Genomic DNA, 24,445 nt, shown 5'->3' with positions numbered 1-24,445 from the left:
CAAGTCACAGCGCACAGAGGCAGACCCAGGGAAGAGGGCAGGCACAGAGTGAGTAATTAGGACTTTTGTAAATGGCGGGGGCGGGGGGGGGGGGGACCTCAGCTTATTAACATATGTTCAAAGTTATCCGGGATGCTGCAGAGCTTTGGGGTGATCAATTACATTTCCCCCAGAGCACTTGTTTTCAAGGTAGCCCTAAAAAGTTCCTCCAGCTATTGTAAAAAGAACAGTGTCTATGGAATTTTTTTTTTCCAGCTAATGACCAATTTCACCGCCTGTAGAGGGGGAGCACTGCAACACTACATAAAATTTTTTTTAAATAAATTAAATATCCCAGGTAGGAAATTTCACTGTCACACCTTTCAGACTGTATTCTAAAAGGGCAGAAAGGAGAGGGCAGAAAGGAGAGGGAAGAGGCTTTAAAGAAATAATATCCATATGGACTTTGAAGAACGATTTGATTTTATTATTTACCTGGAATTGAAGCATTTGAGAGAAGAAAGGTTGGCAGACGGAATAATCTGTAGTGAAGGCACAGCAGGTAAATATCAAGTAAATGAAATATACCCGTGATTAACTCAAATGATTATAATCAAATGAGAATTTATAGCACTCTCTAAAGTCTCCAGAGTGTTTTCATACTCTAAAATCCACCCACCTCTGCCTAAAGGCAATGCAAGTACAAGATTACCTGCCAGGAATCTGTTACAAAGAATAACATGGTCATCAAAAAGACTACCGACATTTTTAAAAAGACAGGGCCGCAACCCTCCAGAAATAAAGCATGTCCACCCTAAAGTACAAGTTAAACGATTAATATTAGCTCGGCAAAGATATGGATCCTGTTCCTTCTGTTGTAGCAGCTTGCTGTGAACATGTGGACACTGGAAGAATGGATTTATTTGAAGGCTTTCCTCTGTCTCTCCCATCACCATTTTACCACAAAACATGAACATCAGAATAATGCCACTGTTAGTCTGGACAGCTGACTGACAGGTCCAACTGACTGGGCACCTGTCGAACTCCTGGACCAATGTCCTACGATGTATAATAAGAACACCCTGCCCTGCTTCCTGGCCCCAGCACCACCACTCTCAAACCATCTGTTTCCCCAGATCGGTGCCTCGGCCATGAACCCATGGAAAGAACAGCTTGTTGGCACCAGCTCCTCTCCCAGCACCGCTCTCCTGCCCACCAGGACCTTGCAGTGGCCCACCCAACTTAATCCCTAGTGAACATCACGCCATTGTCCACCTGGATGATATGACTTGTTTCTCATTCTTGGTATTTTCCACATTTTTCTTTAATGAGTATTTCTTACTCAGAATCAGAGGAAAAAATAAACTATATAATTATTTTTCCCTCTAATTCCAAAAGTAACATATGTTCACTATTTAACAGAACTCCATTAATACAGAAATATATAATAGACACACAGAGTTCCCCATAAACCCATCCGCCTGCAGCAACTGCTATTCATGTTCTAAATTCCTTCAGATTTTTTCTATGACCTTAACCACATAGCACATTTATATGTTTTAATTTACTGAGTTGAGTATTCTCTAGGATAGGCCCTCTACTACACAGATCAGCAGAACACTATCATAATAACAATAATTTGTAAAATGACCACTTTAAACACTTACTACCAAAGGAATGGGATACATTTAAATAACAATGGTATTAAGAAATTAAGACACACTCTCAAGTGAAATGCTATAGAGAGAGGAATCGAAGCTCTAGCCCTAGGTGGAAGGCAGCAGGGGTAAACGAGAGAGACAGCATTGGAACCCAGGGCCGTGCAGCTAAAAAAGTGCACATCCGTGAGTCCAGTGGAAGCTACTGCTATGGGGCCTGCCCAGCCTCTGCCGGCAACAGGTTCCCACTGCCCACTGGTCCCTTCCATCAGCTGTGACTCTGACCTAGTCAAGTCTGCCCTGATCTCCCCTTCTCCAGTACCTCCTTTGGCAGCAACTCTGAAATGTTTCTTCTACCAAAGTACCTCCCTTAACCAAACACCCCTCTACCTAGGCTAGGCAACTTAATCCTGAGTGACTGCTCCAAAATGTACTTTCCTACCTTTCTAATGTGCCATGAACAGGGGGGCTTAACCTAAGAAAAGTAGTATTTTTAGAATTCAGTTCAAAATACTTTCTCATACATAATTGCATTTTCTCTCAACATTGCTGAGAGGTATGGAGAAATATGTTGATTTCCTCGCCCCATTCTACAGATGAGGGCAATAAGGCATATAGATACATCACAAATAGGTATAGTTTTAGGGCAGCCAAAGATTTGGGAGTAGGAAGGCAGAGAATGTTAGCAATTTCTTGTGACCCCAATGTTCCTTTTGCCAGACTGTTCTGCCACCTGCTCTTTACTAGGCCCATGCCATTCATATCAATATCAAACTCTTCCCATTCATATCCATGGGGTCATGTCCTCCTCAAAGAAATCCCCCTGGGCTTCCCTGGCGGTGCAGTGGTTGAGAGTCCGCCTGCCGATGCAGGGGACACGGGTTCATGCCCCGGTCCGGGAAGATCCCAAATGCCGCGAGCGGCTGGGCCCGTGAGCCATGGCCGCTGAGCCTGCGCTCCGCAACGGGAGAGGCCACAGCAGGGAGAGGCCCGTGTACCGCAAAAAAAAAAAAAAAAGAAAAAGAAAAAAAGAAATCCCCCTACTAACTGGTTACACTTTGGTAGGTTTATTTGCAAATTCACAGTTCACTACTGTGGACTTCAACGTCAACATATTATCCAATCAATGCTGATGAGCCTCACCATGTCCTACTTCCGTGTCTCCAGTGGCCATCACCCACGTTCACATCAGTTGACCACATTTGCGGCCACACCTTGAAACTCGTCACTTGAAATCTCTCCACCTCTAACCTCAGATGCTTCCTCACCTGTGCATGACCACAGCCTCCTGTCCCGCCACCTCTCCTACGTGTGCACAGCCTCTGAGCAGCACATGTCACGACCTGCCGGCCCCTCCAGCTTCACCTTGTCCCTGTCCCTACCTAGACTGGTGCAAGCACGCACTCACTAGCACCTTGGTGTCTCAGGCCCCAAGCCTTGACATTGTCAAAATATGGATAAACCAATAATCCCCTGGCAGAAAAAAATATATATATCACAATAACGCCAGTGGGTTCCCCCAAAAGTAACGTTCTCCGCCTTGTACAAAAATTAATTCAAAACAGATCATAGACTTAAATGTAAAACATAAAACCAGAAACCTTTCAGAACAAAACATAGAAGAAAATTTTCAGGATCCAGGGTTAGGCAATGAGTTCTTAAGACTTGACACTAAAAGTACAATGCACAAAAAGGAAAATTAATCCATTGGATCTCATCAAAATTTAAAACTTTTACTCTGCGGAAGCCCATGTGAAGAAGATGGAAAGATAGGCTACAGACAAGGAGAACATATTTGCAAACCACATACCTGACAAGGAACTCATATCTAAAATAAAGAACTCCCAAAACTCAACAGTAAAAATATAAATAATCCAACTAAAAAAGGGACAAAAGACATGAACAGACATTTCACTGAAGAGAATATACAGATGGCAAATAAGCACCTGAAAAGATGTTCCACATCATTAGTCATTAGGGAAACTCAATTTAAAACCACATGGGATATCACCACACACCTATCAGAATGGCTAAAACAAACAATAGTGATACCACCAAATGCTGGTGAGGATGCAGAGAACCTAGATTGCAAGTGAGAATGTAAAATGGTACAGCTGCTCTGAAGAACACTTGAGCAGTTTAAAACAAACAAACAAAAAAACTGAAGGCACAACTACCATTTGACCCAGCAATGCTTTTATCCCACTGAAATGAAAACTTACGTTCACACAAAAACCTGTATATAAACGGTCATAGCAGCTTTATTTGTAATAGCCAAAAACTAGAATCAACCCAGATACCCTTGAACAGGTGAGAGGGTAAGTACACTGTGGTACATACACACTAGGGAACCACTCAACAATCAAAGGAACAGACTACTGATACACACACAACCTGGATGAATCTCCAGGGAATTATGATGAATGGAAAAAAGCCAATCCCAAAAGGTTACATACAGTATGATTTCACTAGATAACATGTTTGAAACGACAACATTTTAGAAATAGAGAATAACTAATGGTTGCTAGGAGTTAGGGGTAAAGTCAGGGGAAGCAGGACAGCATTGGGTATGGTTATAAAAGGGCAACCCTGGGGATCCCTGTGGTGTTGGAACTGTTCTGTACCATTGAGGTGTGGATACACAAACCTACACAGGTGATAACACTGTACAGAACTTCATAAAACACACACACACACACACACACACACACACACACACACACACTCATTCACAAATGAGTACAAGTAGAACTGGGGAAATCTGAATAAGATCAGTGGATTATATCAACATTAATATCCTCATTATGATATTATACTACAGTTTTACAAAATGTAACCACTGGGGGGAAATGGGCAAAGTGTACAAAGGATCTTCGTATTATTTCTTACAATTGCATGTGAATCTACAATTATCTCAATAAAAATTTCAATTAAAAGAAGAAAGTAATGTTCTCCAACTTCTCTCAGGCCCTCCTTCCACCGCTCAGCAATTCTTTTACTCACCCCTGTGCGTCCATATCCCATTCCCCCACAGTATCTCTACTAAGCTTGCTCTATTTTTCAAAAGCCCATAAGCCACCTCAGCTCACATGGCCTTACTTCTCATCTGAAGAAAGGAATCACTATGCCCTCCCTGGGCCCTCTACCTGGACCCTTCTCCTGCCATTATGCATCAGAGTAAAAGAAGTCCTACTCCTTTTAAAGTCTCTTCCTGGTTCTATTCCATCATATATATCCTCAATTGCATATATTTTCTCCTCTACTAACCAAATGGCCAAGTCTCTACCCTGTCCTAAAATAAGTCTTCCTTTAACTTTTTATGCCCTTTAAGATACTACCTCCTGGCTCTTCCTGTACATGGCAAATCTGGGCCATGGTAATGTTCCCTCTCTGTACACAGGGAGCATGAACTGAATAATGTAGCTCATTTCCTGTACCCAAAGTCTGTAAGGACTGTTCCAAATGTCAGTCTCATTCCCTCCTCATTTGTTTCTTTTACCAACTCTAAAACTGTGGCCCTGTCCTCTTGGACCCAGGCTGTAGCTTAGCCCAGTGGCTCCCAAACCTGGCTGATCACCCAAATTACTCAGGGAGCTTTTAAAAACACAGATTCCCAGACCACACTCTCAGAGATTCTGATTCAACTGGTTTGAGTCTGTTTTTGTTATGTCTCTTGTTTTAAGCTTCTCAAGTGCTTCTGCTGATGATGGTCAGACTTGGGAACCACTGATGGGTCTATCTTTTTCTTAAAAAGGCAATCTTTTTACTCTCCCACAAACACAGACACTCCATTTAAAATCCATGCCCATTTCACCACAGTACACGTGAGCCTGCGCATATCCCCCATTCTCATCCCTTCTCTGGTGATGAGCCCCCAAACTACCCCTGCAACTCCAAGCTGCCTGAGCTCCAAGCAGGAATTTCCGAACACCACAGATCACCCTCATCTGGATGGCCACCCGGTACACCTCCGGCACATAACAAAATTCAACTCCTCATTCCTCTCCTCTCTACAAACTGCTTCTCATGTCTCCACTCCCCATCCATTTGATAGTCCCATCGTCCTCCCCACCACCCAGAAGCAGAACCCTGGAATCATCTTCAACTCTATCTTCTTTTTCACAAATCGCATCTGGTCAGCCAATCCTGTTGGTTCGACCTCTGAAACTTCTCTGCCAGCACCGTCAGTACCGAAGTTTAGGCTCAGCCTCTCCCACTGGCCTACTGCAATAGTCATCTAACTTCTCTTCACGCCTTCAGAGCTGGCTTTGTCAAACCCAGGCTGAGTCACATCACCTCTCCTGAAAACATGCAATGGCTTCCCTCTGTCCCCAGGATGAGCGCCGGACACCATGGCATGGCACTCGAGGCCCTCCACAATGCAGTGCCAGCCCACATTTCTAGGTTCATCTGCCATCCCCCTCCAGGATACACCCTCAATTCTAAGAGCACCAGAGCTGGGTCCTTTCAGGACCCTGTGCCTTTATCATGCTGCTCCCTTAGGCCTGAATGCCCTTCCCCTTCTCTCTCTCTCCCCACAGTAGCAAATGTGAACCTAGGCTTCAGAAATCCCTTGCAACAATTATATGCAACAATTCTGTAACTGCACAAGCATGCATTCTTTTGGAGAAGAGATCCACAACTTTCTATAGATTCTCAAAGGGAGTCTGTAACCCAAAGTAAGTTTAAAAGCAAAAAAAATAAAAATAAAAAACACTAAGTGGCCTTTTCCCATTGAAAGTTAGTTCACCTAAGTCTGCCTCTCAGACTCTGACTCTTCCAGCCTTTTGCACTTTCAAATATAGACATGCACATTCCCCAATCATAAACAATCGTTACTTTCTACTGCTCTACCACTGAGCCGTATATCTCTCTAGAACAGAATATACTTCCTTCCATGTCAATATTGTAGTTAGTTGTCTTAACTGGCTTGTTGTATCAAGCTGACTTTCAAACGTCAACTCTACGACTTATTTACTGTGGCCTTGAGCAAGTAACTTGACCTTGGTGGGCCTCAGCTTCCTCAGCTATAGAACAGGGATAGTCATGGTAACCTACATCATTGGGTTGTTCTGAGGAATAAACAAGTCGACGCATTCTAAAGCAATGAGAAAGTGCCTAGCACACAGTTAAGTGGTCAAACAGGTCAGCTTTCTTAATTATTTTACATCTGTAGTCCCCACTCACAGTCCACGCACAGCACAGGCCCTCACTGAACGACTCCCGAATCCATGTCTTCCCGAATCCCAGCGCTCATCCATTGCCACAGAAAGCTGTTGAAAAGCATAAGTTTCCAACTTGGTAATAATTTAACATTCTCTCTCTTTTTTTTTTTTTCGCCCTTATGACCAATTCTTGAGCCATCCTGATTAGCTATTTTTTACCTGGATTGCACAAGGGCTCACACCTTGTGCATAAACCTTTGTAGGTCAGACCCCCACTATGTTAAACTTCCCAGTCCAAACACTGATGACGTTGGCTTTGCTATTCTCACAGGAACCAAACTATTTCAAAATCCCCCATTACTCATGTGTTCTGAGGATCCCAGAATTAACCCTTGTTCTGTTGCTGTGCTTACGTGGGTAGAAATCCTTCCTACCTCTTGAACTAACATTTGCCAACACACAGAGCAAAAACCAGTATTTCTTCCTTCTCAGTCTAGGAAGACCATTAAATATACCAACACACCTTTCTCTCTCTCTCTCTTTTTTTTTTTTTTCTGTTTTCTCCCTTTCTTTCTAGCCAGCTCCTCTCGGGGCTCAGAGGTTTACCTACTCACCTTTCTTTATTTTAAATAATAACTCACACATGCATATATTCAGCATACATCACTGATACCTTCTCTGTCCAGCAAGACAGGGTGGGGCCCCTGCCTTACGGAGCTTCTAGCCTGTTCTAAGGGCACAGCACTTTGTCCTTCACATTTCTAGCAAATTCATTTGAAATAATATCCCAAATCACAGGTAAGACAGAAAGAGGAAATCAAAGATGCCACATGATGTTCAGAGAAATGGGAAGAACAAGTTCAGGTCAGGCCCCAAGGCTCACTCTCCCAAGGCCTGGAGATCCTACAGGGCTCAGATTCTACAGCCATGTCCACATCAGGGCTGCTGGGGCCTCCACAGAGGTAGCCCACCTTCCTGGTCCCCAGAGAAATGACATGAAAGTACCCCGTCTTCCAGAGGGACGACTCTGCACTGCCTTGCCCAGTTCTTCGGAGCAGGAGGAGCATGGGGACCTCAGATGTCAGCCACTTTGTCTGCACTGATGAACTGGCGCACACCTGTGCCTGCTTGTGTGCACTCCTTCTGATGTCCCCTTGTCAGTTCTGCCACCACCTCACTGAAGCAGCCCCCTCTCTCCTGTATCTGGTACTTCTATGAAGTAAGCAAAAGAGGCAAGTCCGACTCCTGTGCTCCCCTGGTTGGGAGGGCTCAGGTCAGCAACTGGGGAAGACCAGCCAGGGAGGACTGGCCCAGCGATACCTTCCTCCTCAACTTTTCTATGCCTCACAACTCAGCTCTCTAGGGCTGACCAGTAGGCCTAGCAACCCAGCAAGAAAGTGGGGGCACCCCTGGAGCTCTCCTAAGCAAGGACCCTGAAGATATCTGCTCACAAAAGGAGAAATCAATTGTCCAGCAATTGCTCTGCCCAAGCTGCCTGTAGGATCCTAGGGCACCAGAATCTTCCAGACATCTTTCTGGCCACCACCAAGGCCAGCCTTATGATCTAGGATCCTCCCCGCTGCGATATTTGAGAAGCTTTCTTCCTGCCAGCACTGGGCCAGGTGCCCTGGACACTGGTGGCCAAGAACAGGCTTCAAAAGGCTAAGTGGAAGGTGAACATCTTCAAAGGGGTCTCAGACTTCCCAGAAAGCTCTGGCACACAGCCCTAACCTCAGGTCAGTGCTTCCTGCAAATGAACTTGTGATGGCTCCATGAGGGCAGGGACTTGTCTGTCTGGCTCGCTGCTGTATCCCTGACAACCCCTAGTACAGGGCCGGAATACAGGCGGTGCTCTCAATGCTGACTTGTCGAATTCACTTATAATGACCTCCAGCAAGGAAGGAATGAAAGCACAGTGGAAAGAGTCCGGGTTTGGGAGTCAGACAGAGCTGCTTTTGAAAGCATCCAGCTATACCATTTATACTGGTCATGCACAAGCCACTTTATCCCTTTTAGACTCAGCTTCCTCATCTATAAAGTGGGAATCACAATACCCACCTCAAAATGTTGTTGTGAGCATGAGACGGAAGTTTTATGCAAAGCCTTTAACCCAGCTATTGGCAGAGAGCACTTCTTTATTTCCACTTCAGAAACACTGATTAACTCTCACTGTATGCCAGACACTGTTCAGCGTCGTAGGAGGATCCCAAACCACAAGTTCATTTAATTCTTATAACGATCCTGTGAAGGAAGATCTATCTAAATCTCTCTTGCAGTTGAAGAAATGGAGGCACAGAGAGGAAGAGCAACTTGCCCGGAGTCTGATGTCTAGAAGAGGTAGGGCCAGGCTTCATATCAATTCCAAAGTTCAAACTTTAAGGTGCTACACTGCGTGTCTCTGAGGCAAGCAGCCAGTGAATGTTAGCTCCGGTCCCTAACTTGATTATGAGAGATATTTGACCACACTGCCTGACTAGGGTTTTCAAGTGCAATAGAAAACACATCCAGACATTCCCATGATTCACTGTTTTGTTCTGTCTTGTTTTAAGCTGTGACCTGCTCCTGTGAAATTCAATTCCAGACAACTCTGCTGATCAAGAACATCTCTGCCATCTTGTCCTCCTGCTAACTACTCCACAGCTTGCTCCACAGAGAAAGAGACACACAGCAATGTAAAAGTACGAAAAAGAAAGGAAAAAGAAAACACAGAGAAGAGAGGGAGTGAGCTTGTAACCTCTTAAGAACAGTCAAAGAAGTCTCACCCTCCTTCTAATAATCCCTAAGAACAACTGCCTACCCATAGGGTACCGCAAGCAGAAATAATCTGTCCACGTGGAGACCAGCCACATAAAGGCTTGGCCTCTCCACCAACCCAGGTAGCATAGGGAAAATTAAGCCATCTTTTCTAATGGCCCAAACCTCAAAGTAAAGAGAGCTTTCCATTTTCCCCCTCTATAAGATCGCATTTGCCCCACTGTCAACCACGGAGGAGACTTCATTACCAAAATAAATCAGCACTGCACTTGACCTTGCTTCTCCAAAGGCTCAGGATTAGTGACATCACAATACTCTACAGATGCTCAGAAATACCAGAATAACCCCCTCAAGTCAAAAACACTTGGTATCTCACTAGAAGGCATTAAATTATTTTGATTTTACTCCATGGAATCCAAAATGCTTTCAATGTTTTCATTTCCAAAATGCTTAAGAGAAAAAGCATGCTCTTAGGACCTTCAGAAACCTCGACTCCTGGTCTGGTTTGTGTCCTGATTCACCTGTGGTAAGATGGGGAACAGGCTGGAAGCCAAGGAACAGTAGCTCTGGTCCCACACTGCTCACATGACTCAATTCCCAAGTGGCTGGGGCCTCACTGTGGAAGCTCCCAAATCAACCGTCTCTCGCCCTCAAAGTTACAGGCAGGTCCCGTGCAGCTCTCAGGCACCTGGGCTAGCTTCTCTGAAGGGATCCAGTTTCCATCTCCCATAGCCCTGATAACCACCATGTTTCCCTTCCAAAGCAGCAGTACAAGCAAAGCTCCTCCACGCTGGCCAAAGAGAGGGAGTTGAAGGGGATGTTTTCTCTCCAAGGCAGTGGCCTAGACATGGGGATGGCTTCAGGGCCACTGCAGCAAATCCATCTCTTGCACCCCTAACCAGGACACATGACCTTGCAGTTGTAATTCCTAATGCTACTCGCTCAAAATGACTGCCCAATTTTAAATCAGGTTGGTCACCAACACAGTCAATAAATGTAACGTGGATTTCAGGAAAAAAAGAATCTATGCGTCAAGAACACACGCTCTCAGGAAGCACTCAGAATCTGATTACTTTCAGTATTAAAGACATGCTCCACAACCAGCACCACATTTGTCAACAGACTGATCACTCTTACTGAAGTACAAGTCACAAAATCCAGCATCATACAACATATACGCCCCAAGGACCACGGATATCATCTACTTTACCCTCGTTTTGTACAGGGGAGAAAACTCAGACACACACCAAGGGGTAGGATTGTTCAAGTTCACTGTGGGTAGACGGCTCAAATCCAAAGCTTCTCACAATTCTTTTTCCTAGTCTGCTGCCTTTGACCCCCAAATACCAACAAGAATTCTTTCACAAATTATTTTCACAAAAAAAATTAGTTCAATCTACCATGGCTGCCACCTAAAAAGTAAAATCAATGGAAAAAAACAAAACAAAACTGGAGTTGAAAAGAATAACTCCAGCTTTGAATTATGTTCTTATTCCTAGCCCAAAAACCTGCTTCCTAAAGGGACAGCTCCTTTCCCATATTCCCAGTGAGAAATGAAAGGCAGTAGTTCTTCCCACCAGCATGTCCAACACTAGCCCAGTATTTTAGATTAAAACAATCTCTGGGTAAACAAATGGGTGTTGGTACAAGGTAGAATGGCCCGAAGCCACCTTCACTACTCCTAATAAAATCAGCTTCAAAGAAGGCTCAAAGATTAAAGTGCTTTTCTCTGCCTTTAAAATGGGGAAGTTGTATTTTTAGGTATGAAAACAAGACCCTGAAAGCAAATAGCCAGGCTGAGGAAGGGTAGCCCAGGAAAGATACAAGCACACAGAAAATCGAAGGCCCTGAAACTTTCTACCCACAGCAGCTGAGATGTTTCATCTTGAGTCCATTTCACCAGACACGAAGAAGCTTCTTTGGCTACGAAGGATCACATGAGAACATAAAACAAATACTGAAGGTTTACGTTCTCTTTCTCTCCTGTGTGTGTGACACCGACTGGCCAAGGGAGAGAGACTCGAATGCTGCAGAAAGCAAAATTTTCCTTGTTTCCATTACATCATCCAAATTGGAGAGGGGTAGGGCAGGGTGGGGGGCACAGCTGGTGGCAGCTGCACCACCATCTGCTTTCTCCTCAGCAGTGGGTGCTAGTTTGAGCTGCAGCCTCCTACGGCTCCTGATAAAGGAGGTGCGGTATTAAAGGTACAACACCCTATTATGGAAAAGCTTTCAAATTATTTAGAAATAAATCACTCCCATGATAAGTTAACAAGCTCCGCTAGGCTGCTGAGCCGGTTCTCTTTGAGTTTAGGTTATTTGTTTGCATCTCTTTAGACTCAGCCACAGTGCAAACTGTCAACTTAACGTGCCCAATTAGACAAGCAGAATGTATCTGCAACCACCTGCCATCTGCTTCCCAAAAGGTAAGCAGGCAGAAAGTACAGGTCAGCAGCTGGAAGCCTTTACAGCAGGTGCAGGGAAGGTCCAAACCCAGTGTGCAAGCCCCAGACTAGTGGATGGGTGGTGCTTGCTGCCACCTTTGGCATCCCCAGCCATCTGGTCAACTGGTCTCATCCTCTTGGGTGCTCTTGGAGTTTTGAGTGCACTGTGAGGGGTCCCCATGTGGAAAGGGAGACTGGTCAGAGTAGCCTGGGGGTCAGTGCCTTGTCTGGCCATTCAACTGCAAATTGGCAACAACGCAGCAAACTGGTGGTTCAAAGGTCTGATCAAGTCCCTGGGCATGTTTTATATGGCCTATACAGGGTTGTGTTTAAAAAAAAAATGCTGGCTTTTAAAAATGAGTACATTTCGTATATAAACATCTATCTTGCTAGATTTGGCAGCACGAGGCCCCATTTCTACGGAGCTTCAGTCAGTTATCTGGAGCTAGGCAGCAGCACTTCCTTTTGATGGGGCGTGCATTCAGAAGAATTAGTCCCCACTTTTGGTGTCTGCATATGCCACTGCAACTACCTCTGTTCCTATCTGGTCCTCGAGAGCTTTTGATATGAAGAAGAAGAAGAAACTCCAGGGAATGATTTCCCAGAGGTCCTTTACTGACTCTCCTCTTCAGTTGAGATTCAGTCCCTTGGATGGCCAACTAAAATTGTACAAAGATCATTCAACCCAACACAAGGAATGGATCTCAGTAGAAGGCTAGCTACGTTGACCCCTTACCACAAAAGCAGGTTGCAGCATTTCAAAGGAGCATTTCAAATCACTTACCATACATCTTGCCTTCATCGGATAAGATGATTTTCCTCCTCCCACACGGTGGATAGATAGCCAAGGCTTCCTGAAAGCTCTGCTCAATGTCGGGGCTCCAGACCCCTTCTGCATCATTGTCAATGGGCTTATCTGCAGAGTCACTCATCCTTTCCATGTTTTCGGCAGGGCTCTCACTGCCGCTCCAGCTGCTGGGCTCAATTTTGGCGGTTGGATTTTCCAAGCCGAAGCCTGGAGCCTTTTCAAGAAAATAAACCTAAGAGAGAAATCAAAAGATAGTATAAGGACACGGTAACCGTCAACATACTGCTCTCGCTGGTTCTACCGCAGACTTTTCAGTCACCAGCTCTGCTTGGAGGATAACTCCTAGGAGAGAATATGGAATTCTGAGATCCAAGTGTCTTTTGTTCCTATGTATCACGTTAGGAACAGAAAGAAAACAGCAGGCAGAAGCTGGATAATCTTCACAGATGAGAGGAAATTTTCATCTGAGAACAGTACTCACTCTGAATTGCAAGTTCACAATGAATCATGCAAAATTTGCTAAGTACCTACTATCTACCAGGAGCACTTTGCTCGATGATAATCAAATCTCCAGAGCAGAACAAGTTGTTTAAAAGAAAATAAAGTACAACAAACGGCGTCTACCTCACTGTGGCAATTAGCACGATAACTCTAAAATGTCAAACCATCCGAGAATTTGTCACTGGGATCACCAAGAAGCAAGATGGCGGCAGAATGGCAGACAGAAGGAGGGAGATTATTTTATCACAAATACTCATTCTACAATGCTCATTCTATAGCATTTATCCGCAGGGCTTTTTACACTGTACAAGTCAGGTCACTTTGCCACTCTCAGCTTCTAGATTGTAACCCTGAAGCTGGAACCAAGTTGTCCCCAATTCCTGCCTTCCCTGCAACAACTGCAAGCGGCCAGCACATCTGAAGAAATGTTTCACACCCACATGAGGCACTTCGTCTGGTAGCCTCCTTGGAATTCCTGATCACAGGAAAACTGTGCGGGAGGCTTTCGTTTATTTTTCTGTAGCACTAAAGATTACAGAACCAAAAGAAATCTTTCTCAAAGATTTATTCTCCTTAAATTATGCATGTAACCTATGGTCATTCCAAACAAATGTCAAAGTGGCACAAACACCAATGTGAAAATGATCTAATCCAGTACCCCTTGCTGTCTGCACACTAACATATCAATATGCCTTTGTTGAAAAGGCATCAGATCATTTATTCAAAGCCTTCCCCAAAAAGGGGATAAGAATTCCTCCTGGGGATTGACTGGAAGAGGGGAGGCGCAGGGCCTGAGTATGGAGAGCTTAGTGCGACCACCATTCCACCCCTTCCGCCGCCTCAAGTCCATGCAACATCACAACAAAGGTGGCCAGGAGGGAAGCAGATGCAGACAGCCCTACTAGGTACCAGGCACTGCTCTGTATCCCAGGGCAGTCACCTCTGAGAGCCAGCACCTCTGAGAGCCAGCCCTTTCCTTCTCTCTCCCAACTGAACCCTTTTCCCCTGTCTTCCCCCGCTGTGTATATCTACAGATCCCAGGTGCAGAAAGTCTGAGGCACAGGAACATTACACAATAAATGGTATAACCAACGGGTGCTTTTGGCTCTGTATCCTGACAGCTCTTTAGATTTGGCAGCACCTGGATAAAGGAAACCCTCAGGTTATCTGCCTTTGAACGCTGCCACTGATCCATCTTTCAAAGAACTTGTCAGCAAAATATTTACTACTTCTTACCAACACATGTACACTGACACAGGAATTTTAAAACTGCCAAATGTTAAAGATATAAATTATGCCACAAGAAAGGGTTTTGTGACTGACCCCCAGATGAACTCTACAATGCCTGCAGTGTGGGCCTTTGAATTCTCAAATTATTACATTTTTTTCCTTGGTTGGGATCTAAGAGTCTTACAAAATCCAAGCTGAACTGCACGCTACCCTAGAGTCTAGCTCCAAAGAGGTTTATTAGAGAAATTATAAGAATATGTGTGAACTCTTTGAGCGGTGACTAGCCGTTCACCCTCTCCCTCTCCACCTTACCCCAAAACTAAACAAAACAAAACGAACACAACCAGACACATACAAAAACACAGGCCAATTCCTCAGCTCCAGGCAGCTCACAGCAGTAAGACTTCACTCCAGAGAGCCACATTTTAAGATTAAACTGTGTCCAGCGCTCAACCACTATGGTAGAGGGATGGAATCCAGGGGACCAGGGGAACTTTATTTGACTTAAAAAACATTACCATATAATTGAAAGCCTCAGAGTCTCCAGACCAAAACACAACAACCCTAATTCAATAGCTGAGGTCCCCTCTGACACATCTCATTAACTGGTCAGTCTATGCATGAACATCACCAATAACAATAACAAAGAACCCACTACCTTCCCAGTATCACCTCCTTTGTACTAACATGTTGAAATTCTTCCATCTATCGGGCTAAAACCCAATATCCTGGTTAACTTCTAATCATTCAGCCTTGAGGTCTATCCATGCCTTGGGGAAGCAAATCTCCCCAAAGACACCCATTTAGGTATGACCAGAGCAGCCCCCAGTCTCCTGACCATGTTCCAGACTAGACACAATTCACATCATCCCTCTTGCCCAGCCCAGTTTGTCACAACCTTCAATAAATGACACTCAGAGGTGGACTCAGGATCCATAAAACTTCTAAGCTCCCACCCTCCAAGTGCTGTTCCTGAATCCCAACTCTTGATCAATTGGGTTAGGAGCTAAAATCAGGAATTTATATCTATTCTATTAAATTCCATTATTTTTAGCCTTAGCCAGTGGCTCAAAACTGGTAAGATCTTTCTGAATCATAACTGCCAAGCTTAATGTCTTCAGACACCAAACAACTTCTGAAGGTGTTACACACAGGGAGGGTGTTAGATCTGCTTTGTAGAAGTTCCAAAGAAGATTATGGCTCAACATAAGGAAAAATTTCCTGTTAGTTCAACAAGTGGTAATGGCCTCATAAGACAGGCAGCAGAGTCTTGCAGACAACCCCTTCAAGTTACCTCTAAAGCTAAGGGTCACAACTCCTTGGTTGTTGGGGAATGCAATATTAACTAGCATCAATTGATCCATCCACTTAGGAACCACAGGCACTGCTCTAAATGCTCACATGTTTTTATTCATTTATTGCAAAGGGAAGAAGAACTCCGTGTCCAGGCTCTTGCATTTGGTGAACTGGAGCTCAGCAGGATGGAATTACCTACTCTGGACAAGGGCCAGGACACAGCCCCAGAAGCTACCAGATACATAATCCACAGACTTCTACAGGCCCTTGGTTTTACAACCCAATTGTAAGATGAGGCCTTGTATGGGCAGAGTTTCCAATCACAAGACTAGGACTGGCTGAGAAAAGCTCCCTGTACTGGATACCAAATTCCATCCCTCAGTTCCCTTCCAGCCCAGCTCAAAATCCACCTCATCCTGGAAACCATCCTTGTATCTAGTGGCTCTGAGAGAATCAGCCACACATTAGGAGCATCCTAAAAATGTGTGGAATTAGTTAACTACCACCCGATCTACCTGGCTTCTGAATGTACAATAACAAGCACCTGCTTATTACCAACAATAAGATCTAATCAAGTGATATACGCACAGAATATCTGTGCCTGCAGAGCTGATGTCCTCACCGCCTCATACATCCTTTGAGCAAGGGAGCCAACTTTCACTCACTTCAGTAAATGAAGAACATAGCATTGTGGGGCAGCGGGGGTGGAGGGGGCAGCGGAGGCGGGGGGTGGGGTGTATGGTATTAAGATTCAAACTGATCTGGATTCCAAACCTGTCTCACCCATTAGCCACGCAGCCCAGACTAAATTAGGTAATCTCTAGAGGCTCAGGTTTTAATTTATAAAATGAAAATAATAAATTAAATGCAACCCCAGTGCAGAAAAATCATTAAGTAGTGGAGGGACTCTACCCCATGGAGTTTCCATAAAGATTTAGTGAGATAATGAATGAAGGTGCTCTATCATCTGAAAAACCATGAACAGATGACGTTTTCAAGTCCATCATCTCTAGACAGTGGCATGGACCTTGTGATGCCCAAACACCTACTGATAATGGGATGGTAAAGAAATGAAGGAGCTTCCCTAATGGCTCCCTTTGGGAAATAAGTTTAAAGGATCCTCTTCCTTAAGGTCTTCAGATGCCTAAATGGAAAATTTAAATTGGTAACAAACGCCTGCACTTATAATGCACACAATCAATAGTTTTCATATTCTTCTGGGAAGTTTCGTTGAGGGGAATAACCCTAAATCTAAACGAATGCCTAAAACAAAAGAGAGAAGGGAAAATGTTGTTGGTTGAAAATGTACTATATATCACGTAGCCCCCATGTGCCTCAGTTTCCAACATTAACACTTTTCTAAAACCTCCTTTTTTCCTGAAACTCTTCCCAGCCACACTGGAATAAACTCCAAAAAGAAATGTTACCAGTGACCCAAACATTCCTGCTAATAGCCACACTGCCTAAATGAATCATTCTTTCAGGATTACCCACTTACATTTCAAGACAGGTAACATGAGCACATTGGAATGACATCTTATATGATGAACATTATACCCATATATGTGTGTGTGTGTGTGTGTGTGTATATATATATACACACACACACATATATATATACACACATACACACATACACACACACACACACACACACACACACACACACACACACACACACACATATATAGTATTCAACCAGTACATATTTTGATTTAAAAGTCTAGGGGAAGAAGGAGGTTAGATGGTCAATGCAGGTGCTTCTGACACCAACTCTATCCAAGGAACGTATGCACAAGGGGTATGACACAGGACACAGGAATCGCTGCTCCCTTTATATTAATTCCTGTGGGTTTCTCATAATGTAAGCATCTCACCCACTTACTGGTGATTTAAGAGCTCTTAAATAAAAGTATTAGTTTTAACTAACCCTCATGATTAGGGAAATGTCACTGAACGTGAGGATCTAAAACAAAAAAATCCATAAAGCTTATCTTAGCCAATATCTTCATACTCTGTGAGGCAACAAGAAAAGAGGTGGACTGGAAGTTAGGACTCTGCCTCTACCCGAGTAACCCTGGACCACACAGTATCCGCCATGTGCCTCAGTTTCCACCGTTAACACTGAAGGAAACCAACTTCATCATTCATCACCTGTGTTTCCAAAGACTACCTATAAGAGATCTTAGATTCAGTTGGTTTGTTATCACTCCCCCCATCCACATCCCAATGTCCTTGAGGGCAAGGACTACTACAGTCACCATAGGTATCCCCTGTGCTAGCACAGTACTTGGCATAAGAAATATTCAAAGAAAGAAAAAATGAACCAACAACCAAATGATGTGAACATTCTTTGATAACAACATGACTGAACTTATCACCCAAGCTTTCCATGAGAAGGGTCAGAGTTTCAGCTCCTTTCCCATTCCTCACTCTGACTCTGGCCAAGGTTCTAATGAATAATAAGAGCCCCAAAGGAAATCAGCAAACCAAGAAGATGTAAGAGGACAGACTTATGCCAAGCACAGTTTGGATAACCACGAGTTAGCTGTCTGATTCAACTTCTTATTTATTAATCACGATTACAGACAACCAAGAGCCCTTTGTGTTAAAGGGACAAATATGGTTTGGGTCTTCTAGGACAGGGGTCCCCAACCCCCGGGCCGCATACCAGTACCAGTCCACAGCCTGTTAGGAACTGGGCCACACAGCGGGAGGTGAGCAGCCAGCGAGAGAGCAAAGCTTCATCTGCCGCTCCCCACCGCTCCCCATCGCTCGCATTACCGCCTGAACCATCACCGCCCCACCCCGGTCCGTGGAAAAACTGTCTTCCACGAAACCGGTCCCTAATGCTGAAAAGGTTGGGGACTGCTGACCTACAGGATCGTATTTAGTAACTGCACTGCCCGCACTGGGTATTATTCCTACCTTATGAGGTCCAGAGGCCTAAATAAGTTGACCGAAGTCACATATGCTTAATAGTCATTGCTCCAGATAGAATGCACATTCCATGGGAATACTGGACTCAAACTACATCCTCACTAGACAGTGAGCTGGAGGCTGGATTCGAAAGGGAGAGAATGTAGGCAGTGCTGAATTCTCAGCTCTGTCCACAACTGACACCATGAAGCACAGTCTAATGAATTCCTAATGAATAGTTATGATACTGACTCACCTCCCTGGGTACTTGGGAGGAATGTCAGACACTAATGATGGTTCACCGCTTTTGCATATGTAAATGGGGAGAGCTGTTATTTTCCTACCATTTCAGAGGCTAGCCAAACTTGCTAACAAGTGGCCTGAGAAATACAGGTGAGGGTCGGCAGCCTGGTTTTGAAGGCAGTCTCCAGAGAGACGGAACGTCTGCTGTGTAGTATCAGCCAGTGAGCCTTAGTGTCATACACTCCAATTGCCAATAGGTTCCCTCTAATTTCAGCAGGAAGGAGCAGATAATTACACCTTCTCCTTTTCGAAAATCACTTCTCTATCAACAGGATCCATCAACAAGCCAGTACCTCTTCACCAAGACCCCGATGCTGAGCACCCCATCAGAGGTCTTAGCATTACCCTCCTGAGATTCCCTGATTAATTCTCTGCTCCATCAGCTCCAAGTACTTGCCCAGGTGACAGCTCGAGAAAGGCTCTGATTGATTTCATGCCATGTGGTTCTGTATTACCAGCCTTTGAGGGAATCACCTTCCCCATCCCCTTAATGAATGTGTTAGCCATTAAGAACAGAAATTCCTGTCTCTTCCTTTCCTCTTCACCACCACCAGGCAAGCTTAATCACTGCTCTCCATCAGTAGGCTCCTTCAAAAAGACAAGGCCATACACTCGGGTCCAGGCAATCTATGCCATCTGACCATTCCAAGAGAAGACTTGCTATCAAGAACAGTGCACCTGTAAGGGGAGCGTAAGCTGGATGACATGACCTGTAGCCCAAGTCATGGATCCCTGGAAGGTGGGTTGTTTAACCTTGGGAAACACGTTTCAAAGCCAGAAACAGAAGCTTCTTTAATGCTCTAAGAGGGAAAAAAGAAAACAATGCCACAAGAGTTAGCAGTAAGTAGCATTTCAAAAGGAACATTCCTAAGCCCTTTCCCAGGAATAACAGTCAAAGAAAACCCCCCAAACTAACTCCTCCATTCCAAAAGGTCTGTAGAGTGAACACACATTTCAAGTAGACTCACCAATCCTAATGCTTAAACAAAGAAAACAAATACCAGGAAAAAAATACTCTTTAGTCACTAAGTCATGGGAAATGTTACTTTCTTAGGTGGTGAGATTCACCATCAGCCTATCATGATGCCTCAGAATTTTACATGACAATGAGTACAAATTAAAAATCAAAAGTACACAGTTCATATTTTATTTTACTTTTTTTAAAATTTATTTATTTTTGGCTGTCTTCATTGCTGCGCGCAGGCTCTCTCCAGTTGCGGGGAGCGGGGCCCACTCTTCATTGCAGTGCACGGGCTTCATTGTGGTGGCTTCTCTTGTTGCGGAGCACGGGCTCTAGGTGCGCGGGCTTCAGTAGTTGTGGCACTCAGGCTCATAGTTGTGGCTCGCGGGCTCTAGAGCCAAGGCTCAGTAGTTGTGGCACGTGGGCTTAGTTGATCCACGGCATGTGGGATCCTCCCAGACCAGGGCTTGAACCCGTGTACCCTGTGCTGGCAGGTGTATTCCTAACCACTGTGCCACCAGGGAAGCCCCAGTTTTACTTTTTTTATTTTTTATTTTTGGCCACACCGTGCGGCCCGTAGGATCTTAGTTCCCCAACCAGGGATCGAACCTGTGCCCCCTAGAGTAGAAGCACGGCGTCTTAACTACTGGACCACCAGGGACATCCTGACAGTTCATATTTTAAAAGCTACCAGCACATCAGATAAACACATATGCTGCGTTTGGTCAGACCCTAAGACAAGCATTGCAAAAGAGTCCATCTCAGCCCCAGGTCAGAAGGAATGCCAAACAAATGGGCCTCATGCAATCAAGGTGCTGTTCCCTAGGTGGCAAGTCTGTAGGCACGTGGGTGGGGAGACATGGGGTGGGGCGTTTGTTGTAAGAAGGCACCATCCTTCTTACAAAAGCTGGTGGAGACTCACTCGGTGTTACACAGCTCATTGCCGGCCAACTTAATGATGTGTTGGCTCTGGACTGACTCCAAGTCCCAGCAGCTGAGCTGCCCGGATGCAGCTCCTTTGGCTGATGCGGAATCCTAATTCTGCTGCATTAGGAGTGGCCCTCTCCACTCTACACAGAGAAACGGCCCTGGGCTGCCTTCTCCAGTTTCTATGATTTAGGATGCTTCCCCCATTCTAGCCATGCCTCCGTCTACCCTGGATTATTACACAGCATGCTGGGTGAAAGCAGCAACAGGTAAATCCAGGGCTGACTTCTGCTTGGGTCATAAGCCAATCGACAAGGAAAACTGGAAAAAGATGGCATTTGAAAGTGCTGAACTGTGAGGACCAAGCTCTGCTGAGAGTCTTCAGCTGGGTACAGTGGCATTCAAATGCTCTCTAAAGACCCAATGGATCCATGAGACTATCATCATCACCGCATCAGAGAATCCAAAATTTAGGCTCCAACATGCCCAGAAGGAAAAAACTCCTCTTTCCTGCCAACTTAGGGTAACCAAGAACACGATACACGGCGACAAATGTTGTTCCTTTCCATCCTCTCAACCATCACAAATCATATGTTTACATTTTTGTGTGAGTGTTGGTCTGGCCCATCTTACTTTAAATACCCATTTCTAATGCATCTGATCATAGAGATACTGATCCCATATCATACATGAGTATTTTCTGAGTCCCAACACATGATCATCAAACTCCTTGGGAGCAGAAACAGAGCTTGTGTGACCTCTAGGACCAAAGGCAGTGGCATGTAGAATTAGGACACTGGATAAAAAAGAGGGACAGACTGAACAGCAGGTAGAACTATCTGTTCCAGTCCCATAGTGATTCCACAGTTATCTGAGACAAAGTGTATTCCAGGAGCTCCAGATAAACTGCTTTTATTGAATTATGCTTTTACGTGATACCATCAGCATACCCAGAAACATCCCATGAATTAGTCACTGGATGTACTCCAAGAAGTTGAGTATGTCCTTCATCACATTACACAGATTGCTCTTTACAAAGGTCCCAATGGAAAGTTCAATAACCAACAAAACACCACGTGTTTTTCACCTCGTGTTCACCCGACTAGGCTTCCTCACTCACTGCCAAAGAGCACTAAGCCCCACTGGCAGGCCCCTCAGACAGAGCACGGTGGTTATATGGTTGGCAAGTTTGGTTTCATTCCCAAACCCGCTTTTTGAGGTCCCTGCCTCAATCCTCTTCTTTTTCTTCCTTCTTTCCCTGCTTCTTAATTTGTGCTCTTCTACAGCCTTGCAAGCTGCCTTAAATTCACTCTGAAACAGGACAGGGCAGAATCACGAAGGGGAAATAATTTCTGTTTTCTTTTTATTATCTGTTTCAATTCAATATGATCAAAGATTTATTGAAACCCCCCATCCCATGTCTCCCCACCCATGTGCCAGGCACTAGAGAGAGGAAATAAACATGCTCCCCTCCCTGCCCTCAAGGAGCACCCTTCCAGCAGGGAGACACAGAAGTAGGTTAATTATCCTTCAAGACTTCAAGCCACTCGTTGGGAAGCCACTCCCGCCATGTTCCTGCAGAAAGCACCTTCGCTCCCCAGGATAAATGAACCCTCTCACTCACTGCACAGGAATGATCCGTCTCTGTGGCTGTCAACCCTGGGGGTTTGTGAGATCTTTAAGGCTTAGGTCCATGCCTTTAGTCATTTTCCTGTCCTTGGCATTTAATGAAGGTCTGGCACACAGTCAGTGCTCCCCAAAAATAATGACCCAAAGGGTGCCTAAAATAATGAACCCACGGGTGAAGAAATGAATGAACAAGTGCATGAATATAATATGTCAAAAGAGGAATGAACTAAGTGCTGTTGGAGCACAGAAACAGGAGCTGATTCTGTCTCTCAGGTCAACAAGGGCCTCATGGGAGGTGATGCTTAGGCTGGTCTTGAAGTCTGAGCAGGACTTACGAGGCCAATTATGAGAAAGCTCAGGGAGGCCTGTGCAGAGATGGGTATCTGTGAAGGGGATGTGGTGAAGAAAAGACAAAGCAAGAAAACAAAAGGTAAACTGAGCCAGACCACAAGGGGCCACACACACAGCAACAAAAAGTTTGGGTTGTTTCATTCAAAGGCAACAAGAAAACGCCAGCAATATCAGGAGTATGCAAGCAACTCCTAAAGGGGGGTGTGTGTGTTAGTGTATGTGTGTATTTGGGGGGATAAAGGATGAAGAACCGGCAATTTTATAAATTTGGAATCCAAATTGTTTAATCAAAAGCATTTTCAGGGCTTCCCTGGTGGCGCAGTGGTTGAGAATCTGCCTGCCAATGCAGGGGACACGGGTTCAAGCCCCGGTCTGGGAAGATCCCACATGCCGTGGAGCAACTAGGCCCGTGAGCCACAACTACTGAGCCTGCGCGTCTGGAGCCTGTGCTCCGCAACAAGAGAGGCCACGATAGTGAGAGGTCCGCGCAACGCGATGAAGAAGAGGGGCCCCCGCTTGCCACAACTAGAGAAAGCCCTCGCACAAAAACAAAGACCCAACACAGCCAAAAATAAATAAATAAACCAATGAACCGACATTTAGAAAAAAGCATTTTCAGTGTGGTGTGGTCCAAAAGAGTTCTCTAGATAAATTCAAGTGTTACAGTGTGGCTCATCCCTGAAGCGTTCCAAATTTATAAAGGCCTTTTAATGCACAAAAAGACAATGACCGTTTATACAGGTGTGCTTGTTTAAACAGCCTAGAACCACAGGATTCACTCTGTTGGTGCCCAGTCACTCAGCTCTTCCAATAAATGCTCTCAGAGTTGGTCGTGGAGGGTTCCACGTATTTCCCTGGTTCCTCGCGGATAGCGCGGTCATCCTGAACCCAACGTGGGGACTAGACTGCTATGCTTACACAGTGACACATGTGTGCACATGGCCAACGTGCAAATGGCAATGAGAGCAAGTGTATCAACAAACCAAAAATGTATGACACTGCTTGTTCACAAATGTCTACCCGTTCCCAGCGTCACTGATACAACTGAGCCCCCACCCCTCCAATGAGAAACACATCTGCCATTTAATGATGATACAGGGATAGAGCAGCTGCAAAACTGGTCTTACACTGAGAGGGATGCAAATTCAGGGGCCAATTAAAGCCTCACCCTCACCCCCATCCCTGCCTCCAAATGGAAAACCGGTCCTTGTTTTATACCCAGTGCGACTTCATCAGGAGAAAGAATCTTGGCAGGAAACTGGCTGAGGCAGAATAAGTATTGTTCCCCCTTAGACAATACACCAGTCATTCAAATTAACAAATATTACTTGAGCACCTACTGTGTGCACAACACCAGCTCTAAGCAGTCCATAAGCGCGTCAGGGCATGTAGTGGGGCAAGAAACCCAGGCAAAGAGAGGCATCGACAGAAAAGCTGAGGCACCCAACTCTGAAATCAGGCGAAACATCTGCTTCACTTCTGCAAGGCTCAAGGTGCTCTGAAGGAAAGCGGACTCTGGT

General features: G+C 44.9%; 1 protein-coding gene across 11 annotated transcripts in view; it reads right to left on the bottom strand.

Annotated features, from left to right (window-relative positions):
- Positions 1-24,445, bottom strand: part of TEAD1 (TEA domain transcription factor 1) — a 262,497-nt gene that overhangs the window by 166,543 nt on the left and 71,509 nt on the right. For all 11 annotated transcript variants that reach the window (XM_019948063.3, XM_033862575.2, XM_033862576.2 and 8 more), the window contains one exon: positions 12,785-13,040. In XM_019948063.3, the coding sequence (XP_019803622.1) occupies positions 12,785-12,941 (157 nt within the window). In that variant the 5' untranslated portion in view covers positions 12,942-13,040. The remainder of the gene's footprint in view (positions 1-12,784; positions 13,041-24,445) is intronic.

This window comes from Tursiops truncatus, chromosome 8, assembly GCF_011762595.2.
Source record: "Tursiops truncatus isolate mTurTru1 chromosome 8, mTurTru1.mat.Y, whole genome shotgun sequence".
Classification (NCBI taxonomy): domain Eukaryota; kingdom Metazoa; phylum Chordata; class Mammalia; order Artiodactyla; family Delphinidae; genus Tursiops; species Tursiops truncatus.
Note: the sequence above shows the minus strand (reverse complement) of the source record. Positions and strands in the feature narration are given on the sequence as shown.